The following is a 14,385-nucleotide window of genomic DNA, read 5'->3' on the forward strand; positions in this document are numbered from 1 at the left end:
TTAACCCGTACCCTCCAAACTCTACTCACAGAGACACACCACAGCTGGACAGAGCAGTACAGAATACAGGACAAATATTTTACCAAAAAAGCCATTTTAAATACCTAACTACAGCCAAAAGACTGACATAGAGAAATGGCACATATATCTTTAGCAGCTATCATCAGCCATATAGACAGGAGCGCACACATTTTCCAAAGTCCTATGTCTACCCAATCGGAACAAAAAAGAAAAAAACACCCACTTTCAGAGCACTTTTTCGCTCTTCCTCTCCACCAGCCTTCCAAATATATCAGTTATTATGAAGTGCCAATTGCATTTCCCCTTGCCAGCTACTTGCAGGCAGGCAGGCAAGCCGATAGGTGTTCCGTCACCTTGACGAGTGGGCCAGCTATCCAGAAGGCAGACGATGTCTTTGCCAAAGTTGCACTGGAAAGCATCAGACCAAAATGAAAGACTTGTCACAAAACAGGCTTGATGCCATCAACCTTGGCTGTTAAATTTGCAGAAAACCACCTGAAGCCACAAAAAGCTTTAACTCTGGGAATACCAAGAGCATACAGACAGAAATGTTATTCACAAATGCACTAGCAAAACTGAGTTAAAGAAATCCTAACTAGGTTAAAGCACTACCTTCCGAACTAAGGCAATAACAGAAGCTGCAAAGTATCACCAAAACCTGTCCAAGGTAACTGATGATGACTTTTCTAATTGAGGATCTTGATATTGAACACATTCTCAAAGGCAGGTACTCTATTTCTGCCCTTCTTAGAAAATTAGTTGCATGTCAAGCCTTTACAGAACAGCTTCAGAAAGCCACAGAAAGAATGACTGTTTCATTAAAGCAGGAAAAAATATAGCTTGGTCAACTAGGGGAAATCCAGAATTTCATATACCTTCCTATCCAATAGATTTATCTTCCTTTCACGCCCTTCCAGAGAGCCTGATGCGTTACTCACATCCGAATATCCCTGGAAGAGAGTATAAACAAGTAACAAGAATTCAAAAGCAATTTCAGAAAAAATGGGCTAGAAAATGGTTCTCATAATAGTTGCCCATCACTGCCCACCAAGAGGCATAGCAACCATTAATTTTGCTGACAAAAGTTGAGAATAATGTGGAGAAAGGAATCAGGTAAGAACAGAGGCAAAGTAGTACTAGGAAAGGAGAGAATAGATGCTCGAGAAATCAAGTGAATAATTTCTAGAAAAGCTGCAACTGCACCTATGTTGGAAGGTCAGGCTCCCCCCTTTTTATTTTTAGATCCCAATTCCATTTTTAGTGATAGGCAGCAAAAGTCTAATGCTGCTGCAATGTACAGAGGTTTCTAACACACTATTCCATAATTTATCATCCTCTTACAAGAATGCTGTTCTGTAACAGACATGGCTTCATGAGGAGAAGCACTTCACTGCCAGCTGATGAGCAAGGTGTGTGCACAACACATTTCGGTGCACCAGCAGCCCCGAGGCATTAACATTATACACTGTAAGAACTTGCACAAATAAGCTTCAGCAACGTGCTCCCTGCATCCTACTTCTGTGGTAGGGAGGGAAAGAAGGTTCCATACACGTCCATCTCACCTGCCTTAGCTACACAGAATAGTTGTGTTTTTATCTTCTTCCTGGTGAAGAGCCTTGGCTCTGTTTCCTTCATGCTGTTCTAGCCCCACTCAATGCTGTGCCTGAGAACAGCCTTAGCTCTAGATTTCAGCTGTCCAGCAGCACCTTGAAAATAACCTCCAGCCAGTAACCAGCTCCTGGTGTTTACTAAACCTACCTAGCCACTGAGCCCCCCACACCTCCCCATTTTTGCTTTCAAAATGAGAATCTTTCCAATTATCCCAGCCCAGTTCTCACGTGGGCCTGGTTTGGTGCCTGCTCTCACGTCAGGCTGTTCTTCCTGGGGTTCTTCCTCGCCAGCTCAGGGAGAGCAGTGATGCACGCCAACACACCTGCGCAGCACACAGTGCTCAGTACATCGGCACTACGGAGCAACGGGAAGCAGAAGCCACACAGGAAAACTGGATCACAGGTTAAGACAAAAAGTGCTTTCCATTTCATCTCCTCAATCGAATCCGCAAAAGAGAAAGGCTTCATTTATAGAAACAGCAGTAATTTATGAATCACCTCTCTGTGCAATGCTTTATAACTCTTACATATTGTTTGAAATTAAAAAGAAATGCAACTGAAAGAGCATCAAAGTAAAATATTTTTCTATTTATTCTATGCACATAATACATAATGCCTCCCATTTACAGGAGTTTTCACACTAAAAACAGGGAGGACACCAAATAAAATTCTTTATACCTAAGTATAATTCATGCTGACCAAAGTTAACTAATCTTCATTCATGAAGTCTGCTTTACATCTTGCACTTTACTTGGGTCTTATTTGGACCAGGATTCTGTTGTCTCTAACACTGCACCAGACACACATCAGTAACCAACCTGATCCAACAATCTGATACACAGAAATAGCAATTTCTGTGCTGTAAATTATTTTAAGAAACAAATACACTTACAGAATCACAGCTAGTTACAGAGAACCTTGAGGCACTTACAACATTAATCTTTTAACACAGAAACATTTCAAGTTCACCACATCTTTCAAAGAACAGTTTGCAAATGTGCAGTGCTTTTGCTACTAGAAGAGAGGGTTTTGTTTGTTTGTTTGTTTTTCCTCTCCAAACAATCCACACGCAAATGTATTTTTACAAGCATACTCCTTTTAATAACACAGCTTATGAGGAACAAAAATATAGCCCAAGTAAATACCTGCTTTGATCAAAAATATTCACTGGCAAAGAGGTCCCAGGGGAGAAAAGACTGAAGCTTAAGGACAAGGCTTACATAACAATATCACAAGGCATTTAAGCTAGCTTGTCGGAGCATTGTAAAGATGCTGAAAAAATTGAATTTCAGTATTCATACGCTTCCATTTTTCTCCCACCCCATCTTGATGCTGCTGCACTAGATACCTACTAAGTGGGATTAAAAACCAAAAAATCAGAACTTCACTGGCTGATTCAGTACAGAACTCCCCTGTGCCCTGATGGCAAACCAAAGACAAATGATTAAAGCGGTACCATCGCAGCCACCACCAAAATCCTTGTTCCAGGCATTGACAAGGTTAAGTACTAACCAGAAGCAAATCATTTGCAGAACACCAACAAGATAACCTGCACCAAACTGGTACAGAAAAGCACGAGAGATTATGCAGATCATATTTTTGTCTTATCTACACGGGTAGATAAGGTCTTTTTAATAGTTCAGCACATTTTTTCCAGTAAACTGCGTATTTCTCAACATGAGCAAAGGTCAGCTGTTCTCAGTTCAGGTCCCTGTCCACATCAGGGCATGTTGTTGTACACAAACAGCACGTGGGCAGAAGGATGAACACGACCTACATTTATTCACTAAAAACATTTTTTTCCCCAGTTGCAGCTTTCAAAACCCTGATATTAAATCTCTGCAGTTCCAAACTAAAAATACTTTATTCTTCACATTCTTGAGTCCATCCCCGTGCTGACAGGTTGGTACATACACATTCATACAAACACGGGACTGAAAAGGATGTTTAAATTTAGGTACTGTGAAGTACCTTTCTATAATTAAGTGATCTCTTTCATAACCTTGTGGAGCTTCAACTTCATGGTAATTTGTGTACTTTTGACTCCACTGGAAGCTGCATCCAGAGCAGTCTTGCCACAGGTTAGAACCTCCATCTAAGTTGTATTTATTGTGAGGCTATAGAGATTTGATTTAAATGCCAATGTTAATCTTCAGCATCGATGGTTCCATCTCTCTCACTGGTATTGATTCCCCTCCCTCCCTTCTCCTCCCCTCCACCCCTCTGTTTCTTAGCAGCAATTACATCTCCTGCCAGGTTTTGCTATAACAGGCCAGCCCTTCTAGTCTCCACTGGTGCACGGGGCTCTCCAGCTCCCACCAGCAACATCTTCTGCATTTAGTTTTTACTATTTTTCTCTTCTAGTCCCTTCTACTGCATGGGCTATGTTTTACAAACTATGCTTATAAGTGTAGTCTTGTGTTTTGTATCACTGAATTTCGTCCCACTTCATTACTCCAGTCCTTAGGGTCACTCAGTTCTGCACACCCAGCTTTTGAGTATTCATAAATCCTCTGAACTTGGCATCATTAGCCAAGTTTTATCAGCATATACCAATCTTTTGCACCAAAACCATTAATGGAAGTATTAAGTAAAGCATATCCTAAGGCTAATCTTTGAGAAATTCTGCTTATCCTTGTATTTTTCTTTCAACAATACTAAATCTATTGCTGCTTAAACAATTCCTTATACACCCCATGATTCTTCTATTAATTTCCATCTTCTCATGCTTGGTTTATATTTTCCCAAATGGCTCTCTTGATCAAATGTTACAAGTCCAATTAAATTGCGTTTTGCTTGACAAGATAATCAATTTCCTAGACAAAGACAGTTGTTACGTTAGTCTGACTCATCTTGGTACTCCTTGATCCAGTGGTGGAGGTAAATTTCTTGCCCTGTAGATAAAGGCCCACTGCTACAAGGGAGTAGCACAATGCAAGAGTATGAATACTTACAGGAGTATTTTGGTTTGTGCTTATTTAGAAGAGGCCTGTATATTTTGAAAAGGGTTTTTAAAAAGGGCATTGCTATGCTAAAACAAAAGCATCCTCTGTAACCAGGTACAGCATCTATTTTTACGTGTTTGTGAAAGTGTCCCTGCACAAACAAAACTTTGGGGATAGATGAAGTGTAATACACTGCACATCTAAGGCAGAAGGAAGGCACAGTACGGCCACAGTCCCAGCAGAAGATTTAGAATTGAAACAGGGAAAGATGCTAAAATGGAAATTAAAAGGTAAAATTAAAAATGAGCTAGAGATTATAGTGGTTATTGGGTGTGTGGAGATGACAAGATGAGAGGCTGCATAAAAATCAAGCAGGAGCGTTTGAGCCCTCTGACGGTTGCAAACCATCCCCTTGCTGATTAGTCTCTGCTATTTAAATGATAATTTCACTTTAAGGGAAACAGGACTGCTTAATGTAAGGAAAGTGGCTCTTTGTGAAAGTGTCTGTGCTTTTGAAAGCTTCTCCTTCACAGCAGAGTGAGCACCTGAGTTCAAGCCATTTACACATTACATGGGTCACTACATGCTGGAGGAAAGCAAGCTACCTTTACCCAAATGTTTTTCAACAGCATCTCAAACACTGCTTGCAAGAAATATGGCAGCAATGCAAAATGAAGCACCTGGTAGTGAGTTTCCAGTGGGAAACAAAGCACCTGCTATGCAGGAGGCAACACCGGCACACATTTCTAAAACTACTTATATACCTAGGAGAAAAATAGCCTTAGGCTTATTGGTTTGGGAAATGCAGCTCGACGCAAGCTGGGACAATACTGTAGAATCTGATAAAAAACAGTCAATGGAAAAATAAGTGATATTTTCCAGGGGAAAGGAAAAAATAAAAAGTCTACCATCATCTGCACTTCCAAAATAAAGAATCACCCATCGTTTCAGTAATTTCATTATTCTCAGTACAGTTCCTGCAGGCGATCTACCACAGTTCCCTAAATTATTCTTCGACACAGAAGATGAATAACGTGCTGGTGTCCAACAGTTCTCTCTGTCTCCAGAATGCCAGATCTGTGCTCCTAGAAAGCCAGTCTCTCACTCCTCACAGGGCTTTGAAATGCAAAGAAAGGACAGATGTATTTTTGATGTGAGCTTGCTTACTTATTACTCTGATTTCTCTGATTACACATTACAGCCTGTCTGCCTACGTGTTAGGTGCTGACCCATTACGCCTTACACACTTCTGTCATCCCTTTAGCCTCAAGACCTGATATATTTAAATGGAAATAAAAGCATTAATGTCAATGAAGAAAACTGGTATTTTTGAACATCAGAGAAGTACGGTGTTTGGGGAGAAAATCAATATCGGATAGGAAAATTATAGGGCAGGAGACTGCCCAGCATTTCAGTGAAGTCCTGGCAGGACCAGACCTACACTAAGAAATCTATGAGAAGAGGACACATGGCTGCCATATTAAAACAAAGTTAAACACCATCGGGATGGGAGAAGACTAAACCCTGTGCTAAAGCACAGACTTGACATCAGGCCTCCAAACGTTAACTTGACCTACACTCATCTATTCCAAAACCCAAGCCTGGCCTGAAGTCCCCCAAAACCATGTTGTGGCTACTCTGACAACCACAGCTTCAGGTTTTGAGTTGACAAAGGAAACTTTTCTCTCCACCACATGAAAAGCATTCTATAAAGGCAATCTAAAACCTAAGGCACTGCACAAAGTTAAGAATAACGTACATTCGAACATAAAATGATACAGGAGAACAGAAGAGCTTAGCGCAATAGGCCAGCACAGGCTGAATGCCACATTCAACAGGTAGCAGCCTCCTCTGTGATTCCCTCTGTAGAGAATGGTGGCTTCAATAAATACACGCTTAGTTTGAGACAACTGCAATAAATTTTCTCCTGAAACTTCTACCTCACTTTCCAAACACAAAGCCTCCCTTTGGAACTGTTCAGGCACTTCTCCTTCAAGAAGATTTTAAATGCTTCTAAAGCAATACTTACATCTTTTAGACATACTAAGTCCTAAAATACCAAGCACATAAGACTTGGTTCTAAATAAACAAAGATGCTCCTCACCAGCCCTTCCAATCCTGGCTGTTCATTCCCAACTCCTCTGCCTTGCTTCGGAACAGCACAGGTATTTCGGCAGCCACCAGCAAGCAGGGACCTGACCTGGATGAAAGCCGATCCATTTTCCATTCTAGATTGCTTTTTGCTATGCAGGATCACCTCTTCAGCTGCACAGCTAAAAGAACCATAAAGTAACGGGCAGGAACAGCTCATTTTTCACAAGGCACTTGAGTCAGAAGCCCCACAGGACTGAAGTGGTGGAACTGCTGTAAGCTGCGCCTAAATTGTCCTGGTAGCACTGCGCATGAGAAATTCACACAACATTCATCCTTGAGCAGAAGCCAGCAGAAATCCTTATTTTGAGGTATTTTGTGGGATATTAGCAACCTGCATACATTTGCCCTGTTCACAGAGTGAATTCTTCAACATTTTTTAAACCTTCAACTTCAGTGGAAGGCTAAGATTTTTATGCCAAAATTAAGGTTTAAAAAATAACTCTAAGTTATAGTATTGTGTCCACAGAGGAGAACAGCAGATAATCCTTCCATGAGGTCATGTGAGACCTTGCAACTATGAAAGTTTCTATTGTAAATACACTTATTTGTTTGTTTTGGCTTGGTTTCCCTTCATGTAGTGTTTATCTCCTTTTTTTTTGGTACCCAGGGAATTCCCACTGTGATGAGACAGCTTGTTTTACATTGGGAATCTTGTCAACAGCAGTCGTGCAATTTTCAGTATGTCCACAGATTGTAAATTACAATTATTTACATAAAACTTAGATGCACAAAATGAAGTTTCTATCTCCTTGTACCACGTCGATTCTTTTTTTTCTAATTAGAGACTCAACTCGGAAGTAGGGATCTGCCACTACCCAACTTGGGCAAAAATGACCAAAAAAATAGAAATTAGAGTTTAAGTTCAAAGTCAGTGGTAGAATTACAGCCAACATCAAACTCTTTTAATCAGATTCATTGTCTGATTGGTGACAAAAGACCACAGGGCTACAATAGGCTACTCCAATAAAAATATATCCTTGACTATGGAACAACTGTGCCAGCATTATGGCCCTGCTGGAACTAGCAACAGCAACCCCCCAGTCTTGCCTTGATTGGTTGCAGTTAATTAAGTATCCAGAAACGCGTATGAGCAATTCAAATTATTTCAACATGCACTGCTTTGTATAGCTGTCAACAGATTTTTTTTTAAACCAGCAACCACTTATTCATAATGGACATTCAGAGAAAGGTAAATTACTACCTTGTGAGAAAAAAAGAAGATTATGAGCTTCATTCACTACTGCAAAGATATTCAATGCCTTGGATGGGAGAGAGTGCAGAGTAGCTAAGCATAGTTAATCACGATTCAAAAAGGAAAGTAGAGAACTCCAATATTCTCCCTTCTCTCCTATTCACTGAAAAAAAGAGCACTAATCCACCACTAAATGCAGAATCAAGGAATTTGATTCCCTTTTCCCTCCCTCTCTCCTCCCTTCCCCCCAACTCCAAAAGCAGAATGTGCATAGAAGGACTTCCCGTACTGAGTGTAGCACCTGTGTAATTACAAATTACAACTGTGCTAACCACTGTACTAAATAGAGATGCTTGCCACTTAATTAGACCCTTTCTTAGAGAGGAAATGCATACACATTCACACTATCTCCTCTTCCTAATTGGTCTCAGACATCGCAGGAAGCTAGTCCCCAAGATTTGTCAGCCAGCCAGCCCACAGATGTTTCAGAAAGAAAACCAGGTCAGCATTAACAGGTTCACTTCTCTGGCTCTAGGCGACAGGTCAGCATATCAGTGTCTGCTGCCTGCAGCTGGCAGGCTCTGCTAAGTGAAAACGGTCCTTAAGCACTGGCCTCGATTCCTGTCAAATCTGCACTTCCCTTTACAGGCCTGGACAGCAAGCACACAAAACAGCTCCACCAGCTTAATGTGATCTCATCGCTGAAGCTAACTAAATTTACCCCTGCAAATTGAACGACGACTGTAGGCGCTCTCCAAAGTCAGCCTTACACCACAGGCAGGCACCAGGGGCCCACGACCTGCCTTCCAGTAAAACTGTAGTAGATGCCACTTGAGAAGGTCCAGACCTTGCCTTTGAGCAGCACAGAGAAGTCCACGCACATTATTTTCCTGTCTGCTATGTGAGCCTCACCCTTAATGTCTGTACTGTATTCCACGACACCTCCAAAAATGACAGCTGATTTCTCTCCCCCTTGCTTCGCTGTGATAGGCATGGAAAATAAGAAAACAATTCTGAAGAGTAATATGAACAAAACCTTTTGCTTTGTTTTCCACGCACACACTCCCCCCCCCCCGAGCCTGAGCTGACAATACTATTTCCAATAGAAAACGGTGCCTAAAAAAGGGAAAGACCTACCTAAATAGTTCATTATCAATATACATGATCATCTTCCAATCACTGATTACACACTAATATGAAAAGCTATCACTGATATAAACAACTGTGCTGTCTATACAAAGATCTTTGAGACCAGGAGGTGAAAATGTGAAAAATTCAAGAGTCAATGCTTCCAATTAAACCAGTACCAACAAGAAAAAAAAGAAAAAAAAACATACTTTACTATTTATTCTCTCAAAAAATATATTTAGACTCTCTGAATACTGAAGCTGCTGCCTGTGGCCCATCTCTGTCAGCCTCCACAAGTTTTCTAAATTTCTCAGCAAAACTTCAGCCTTTGAAAACCTGCAATCTTCTGCCACTATAGATAAATAACAAAGACAACTTCAGCATCAATCCCTGTCAGCTGCTACCAGTGACTATTGTATCTGACTTAATAAACACCTTGTTTTTAAAACATATCTGCTGCAGATCATTTTGCATCATTCAGCAGTGCAGGGTGTGTCTGTTTAGGGATAGCACCATCACCTGGCTAATCCGTTAGGGGACAAAGGCAACAGCCAAACAGACCAGAAGCAGGGGGAAAAGTGGTTATTTAGATGAAAAGCTCATAGTACAAGAACCCTCGTCTTGTATTTGGATATCTTCTACATGCCACAGAAGGGAAAGGAAGTAAGAGCAGCAACAGCTATTAAACAACTATTAAACCAGATGAAATGAAAAATGTGTGGTGTAAATATAAAGTTGGGTTGGTTGGAAAAAGCACAGTCATTAGAGAATATATGCTCAAATCTTCATATCATGTTAATACCAATACCCTAAAAGTAGAAGGAATGAAGACAATGATTATGTACACTGCATTAAGCCATTTTCAAAAGTTTTGATAGCAAAGATGAATGATTTTTACTAGACTAGCTTAGTCTTCTTCATGTGGCCAGTTTTTTGTTTTTTTTAACACCAGGCTGAGGCTGCTAGTCTGAAGCAGAAAGCCAGCTTCCTCCAGCAGCAGGAGAAAGGATGCCATCTCGTGGATGGATCTGTACATTGTCATCAGAATAAACCACCCCCCTTCTCCTCACACACCTAGACAGCCTTCCAGAAATAATTTTCTTTTAAATACATGTTGCAAATGGCAGTCAAGAAACTACCTGGAAAACGTCTAAGCTAGGAGTGCAACTCTGAGAAAAGAATTATGTCTGTTAAGATTTGCCTGGTTCTTCATCAAAGATGATCAATAACTCAACTACACAAATACCATATTTTGCAGAAATAAAAGTGAGAGAGAAGGAGAGAAGCTTGCTTTCTCACCATAACTCTTTCCTAACAACAGACTCAAACAACAGCCACACTCAGTAAGAGTAAACTCAAATATAAGGACCTTCTATTCACAAAACAAGAATTTCACAACATTGTCTTTCCTTTTACAAATCCTACAATCAAGAATGATGGATCAGAAGCGTACAAAGTTTGCTAGCAGTGTAACAGTAACAGATACAAAGAAAATTTAGAAGGGTTTCTATAGACAAAATGACATCCAAAAGTTAGAGCCAACTACACTGTCAAGTAGGCAGTAAAAAGATCAAGATATCAGGAGGATATAACTGAAAACAAAAAGATTATGTGGATTCATCATGTATATGCACAGACCCTACATATATACATATGGCACATATTATTTTCTTGTCTGCACACCATGCAGCTTACAAGTGTATTATGTAATATTTGTGTACGGCAGGCATAATTCCAAGAGCAAATTCTGGAAAGAACACTACACAACAGCAATGCAAACACACTCGTATGCTCTAGAGCTAAAATGGATAAGCAGTCTTTGCCCCCAAAGTTCATGAGAGCAGGAGGGAAAACCTAGGAGCTACCCAGCAGAAGAAACTGAGTACATTCCCTTACCGTCTGGCATGGGAGGGAATCCAGAACTGGCAAACATAAATATAGCCTTTGAGTAAACTGTTAATGAACTTGTTTTTACCCAAAAGGTAAAGTATTATAAAACACTTAGCTCTTTCAAAGTTCCCAAAAAGAGACTAGTACTAAAACAGTAGGATTACCACTCCACTCCTCAAAGCTGCATCTTCTTTCCAAGTGCTTTTACATAAAATTAGACTCACAAATCTGATTCTAAGCCAATCTGACAAAAAGCCTGCTGGGACTAGGCAATCAGTGAACAAAAAACATCTAGTGGAGACACAGAACAAGCCCCGTGGAAATGCTGGAGGAAATGAAAAAACATCCTCGCCTAACATGCCACAGGCTGTACATGCTTCCCTTCCATTTTCTGTACCAATGAAAAAAGTGATAAGAAAACATAAAAAGTCCTAATGCACTCCCTCCCTTCTTCCTTGATGATCTAGTTATTAGCAAACAGCACATCACCCTGGTTCTCTGGAACAACCATCCAACTTCTTATTTTCTTCTACTGTGAGATGGGCAATTAATTTTCCCTCAAGCTCTCGCCTACAGCATACGCCAGGAACCTGACTAGGACAGTGATCTCTCATCTTCATACTCCTGACCAAAAACGAACAGAACTCATGTCATAAGAAGTCTGAGCAACAACAAAAAAAAAAAAAAAAAAAAAAGAGCATGGGGAGGTAATCACCCAGTTCTACTTGCTACAATTGCATGCAAAAGATGATTTTTCCCCTCAAGAGCAATTCCCTTTTCTGAATGAGAAGATACCATTAATAGCACTAAACAATATGGCCCAATCAAAAACCTAACACTTTAGAGCGAATATTCTGATTTTAAATGAAGGAGTTATTAGACTTCAACAGGCAGAATCACTTGGTTCCATTTCTCTCCCACTGTGAAATTACCTCATTAAACCTTTAACAGCTTGAGGTAAGTAAAAAGCTTTTACTCCACTGTCTGATGGAACAAGTTTTGTGAAAAGGATTCATACTATTTCTGTCCATTCTTTGCCATTGGAGATTTAGCACAATTCAAACTTCATCTAAATGCATGTATCCTCATCAGAAGCTGGAGAGAATCTCAAGCATGCTATCTACCTGCAGGCCTCTAGAAAAGGTTTCATTATCCCCATTAAAGACAAAACATTGAGAAACTTAAGGGGGCTTTCCCCTGTTGAACACAAGTGTCTTTTACATGATGCAGTAGCGTGCCCAAACCATAGGTGCATATCCAAACACTCCTAGCTGCAAATAATCCCAGCAGTCTGCAGATATAAATCAGGCACGTGGAATGAATGTAATAAAGAAACAATTGGTATAATTAGGTTTTGCAGTACATGCTGCAGCTCAGAGCATGAACCAATATTAAAGGCAGCCTGTGCAAGACTGCTCATATCAAAACATTCCTTAAAGAAGCATCTCTACATCTAGCACAATAATGCAAATATTTATAGAAAATAAAACAGTGCTGAAATATATGATACACAAAGACACTGTATCTATGCAGAGAACCTTCTGCAGTGGAAGAAAAAAAATATCAGAAGATTCACCATTTCCAGCCCTTTGTTACACCACAGACATACCAGAGACCTTTAAAAAAGCTGGTCCAATGTTCTAGATGTCATAAAGTTGCCTTTGTGTACCATTACTTAACTAGCTGGTTTTAAAATGCACCAGTTGGTAGCTTGCTTGGTGGGTGTTTTTTTTTTTTTTTCTCCATTTGTAAGAAAATGAGTTTATTCCATTTCTTATTAGATAAAATAAAAAAGCAGTCGTTAATCTAGTCAGGTACTTGAAGGAAGAAATGCCAAAACGTGATCTGGCAGTTTATTTTGATATCCAAATCTCAAAGAAAACATATTTATAATAATTTATCACAAGTAACCTCATTCATTTCTCTGGACACATCAAACAATTCTCTAAGTTTTCTTATTAAGCAAGCAGAATCTCTACCTAAACACAAATGTAGCTATATGCAAGAAGTTCAAAGAACTCGCAAGTAATTGCAGTCACCAGAGACACTTGTCAAGCTGCCTTGGTGAAAAATACTTCTTAACAGGATGTTATCTTACTGCTCTTTTTATTTATACTAAGTACTGGAAGAGCTTCCACATGAGGAAGAGACAGTAAGAAAGCATGACTAACATACTTCAGGTGTCCCGATGACTAAGAGGAAAGGAAAGTGGTTGAAACATTTTACCTCCAATGCTGTGAGCGCATACCTGATGTTCAAGCCAGTACTCTGGTCCAGTTTCTCCCAGCATTTTAATTTTCCCAGAAGTTTCTAAAGTATAGAGCAAAAGAAAAGTTTGAGACAGATGCATGTTCTAACGGCTCATTTTTTACAGTTTTCTCATAATTCTCATTCAAACTCAATGTTTTCCACCCATGGATTTCAGTATCTTCTAATCTAGCACACCTGGGTTGTTATTCTCCTGCCCTCAGTCATTTTCTTAGTCACCAACACTTTGTGCCACATGGAACCTACCCTATGCTTCAGCTCTCTCTGTTATCCAGCTCTATGAGCTACTACCACTGTACCAGACCTTGGTAGACTAGACTGTTTGTAGAGAGGAAGAAAACAAGTTTCAACCTCAAAATTGATACTTCAGCAGCCAAATTAAACTGTCCACTTCTCTTCCCATTTTTCCTATAGCTTCCTTATTTTCAGTCAGTACCAGATCATGCTATCTAAAACCAATCAGACACCAGCATAGTCTGTAAAATCATTATGTTTATACATTTAGGTTGATCTCTTGGCTTATATGTTTGATATATGGTGGGATGGAGACAAGACAATTATAGTCATCTGAGACTACATTCTGGCCTTTGGCAGCAATGCAATTGGGTATCAAGGTTCTTACTACATGCATGCTCAGTAACACCAGGTTTCAGTGGAACTTAATAAAGAAAGGAGAGGGGAAAAGAAGGGGCATTTCCAGCAGAAGAAAACAAGGCAAAAAAAAAAAGACAATACAACGAGACGTTCATTTCAGATAACCTTCGGCTCAGCAGCAGACTTCCTTTTGCCTTTTTCTCCTTCACTGTCATAGCTTCCCTCATGTTGACATTTAACTTTGGGAATGCCTGGCTTGAACTCACCACTTACAACACACATCTGAACCAAGACAACACAGGATGAGCCTAGGAGACAGGAAGGACAGGCAACAAAGGAAATGCCGTTCTGCTCATCCAAACATTCCTAGCTCCTCACCTCATTTTCCAATTCAACAGTCACTAGCTGCGCTTGGACTTTCTCATAGCGTTCCAGTTTTCTCTGAAGACCTTCTACCTCCTCTTTAAGCAATCCATTGTTTTCTTTCATCTCCCTGTGGTGAAAATACAAAACAACAATTGAAAACCATGCAATTCCATTTGCTCTCACAAACCTGCAAATACACATGTAATTACAATGGAAT

The 14,385-nt window shown here is 40.1% G+C and overlaps 1 protein-coding gene across 1 annotated transcript in view; it reads right to left on the reverse strand.

Moving 5' to 3' along the window:
- MAD1L1 (mitotic arrest deficient 1 like 1) overlaps positions 1-14,385 on the reverse strand; it is a 354,917-nt gene that overhangs the window by 324,490 nt on the left and 16,042 nt on the right. The window contains exons 8-9 of the mRNA XM_084296309.1: positions 14,181-14,295; positions 13,189-13,250 (exon numbers count right to left, since the gene is read on the reverse strand). Of these exons, the coding sequence (XP_084152435.1) occupies positions 13,189-13,250; positions 14,181-14,295 (177 nt within the window). The remainder of the gene's footprint in view (positions 1-13,188; positions 13,251-14,180; positions 14,296-14,385) is intronic.

The sequence above is a fragment of the Netta rufina genome, assembly GCF_964035555.1.
Source record: "Netta rufina genome assembly, chromosome: 15".
Classification (NCBI taxonomy): domain Eukaryota; kingdom Metazoa; phylum Chordata; class Aves; order Anseriformes; family Anatidae; genus Netta; species Netta rufina.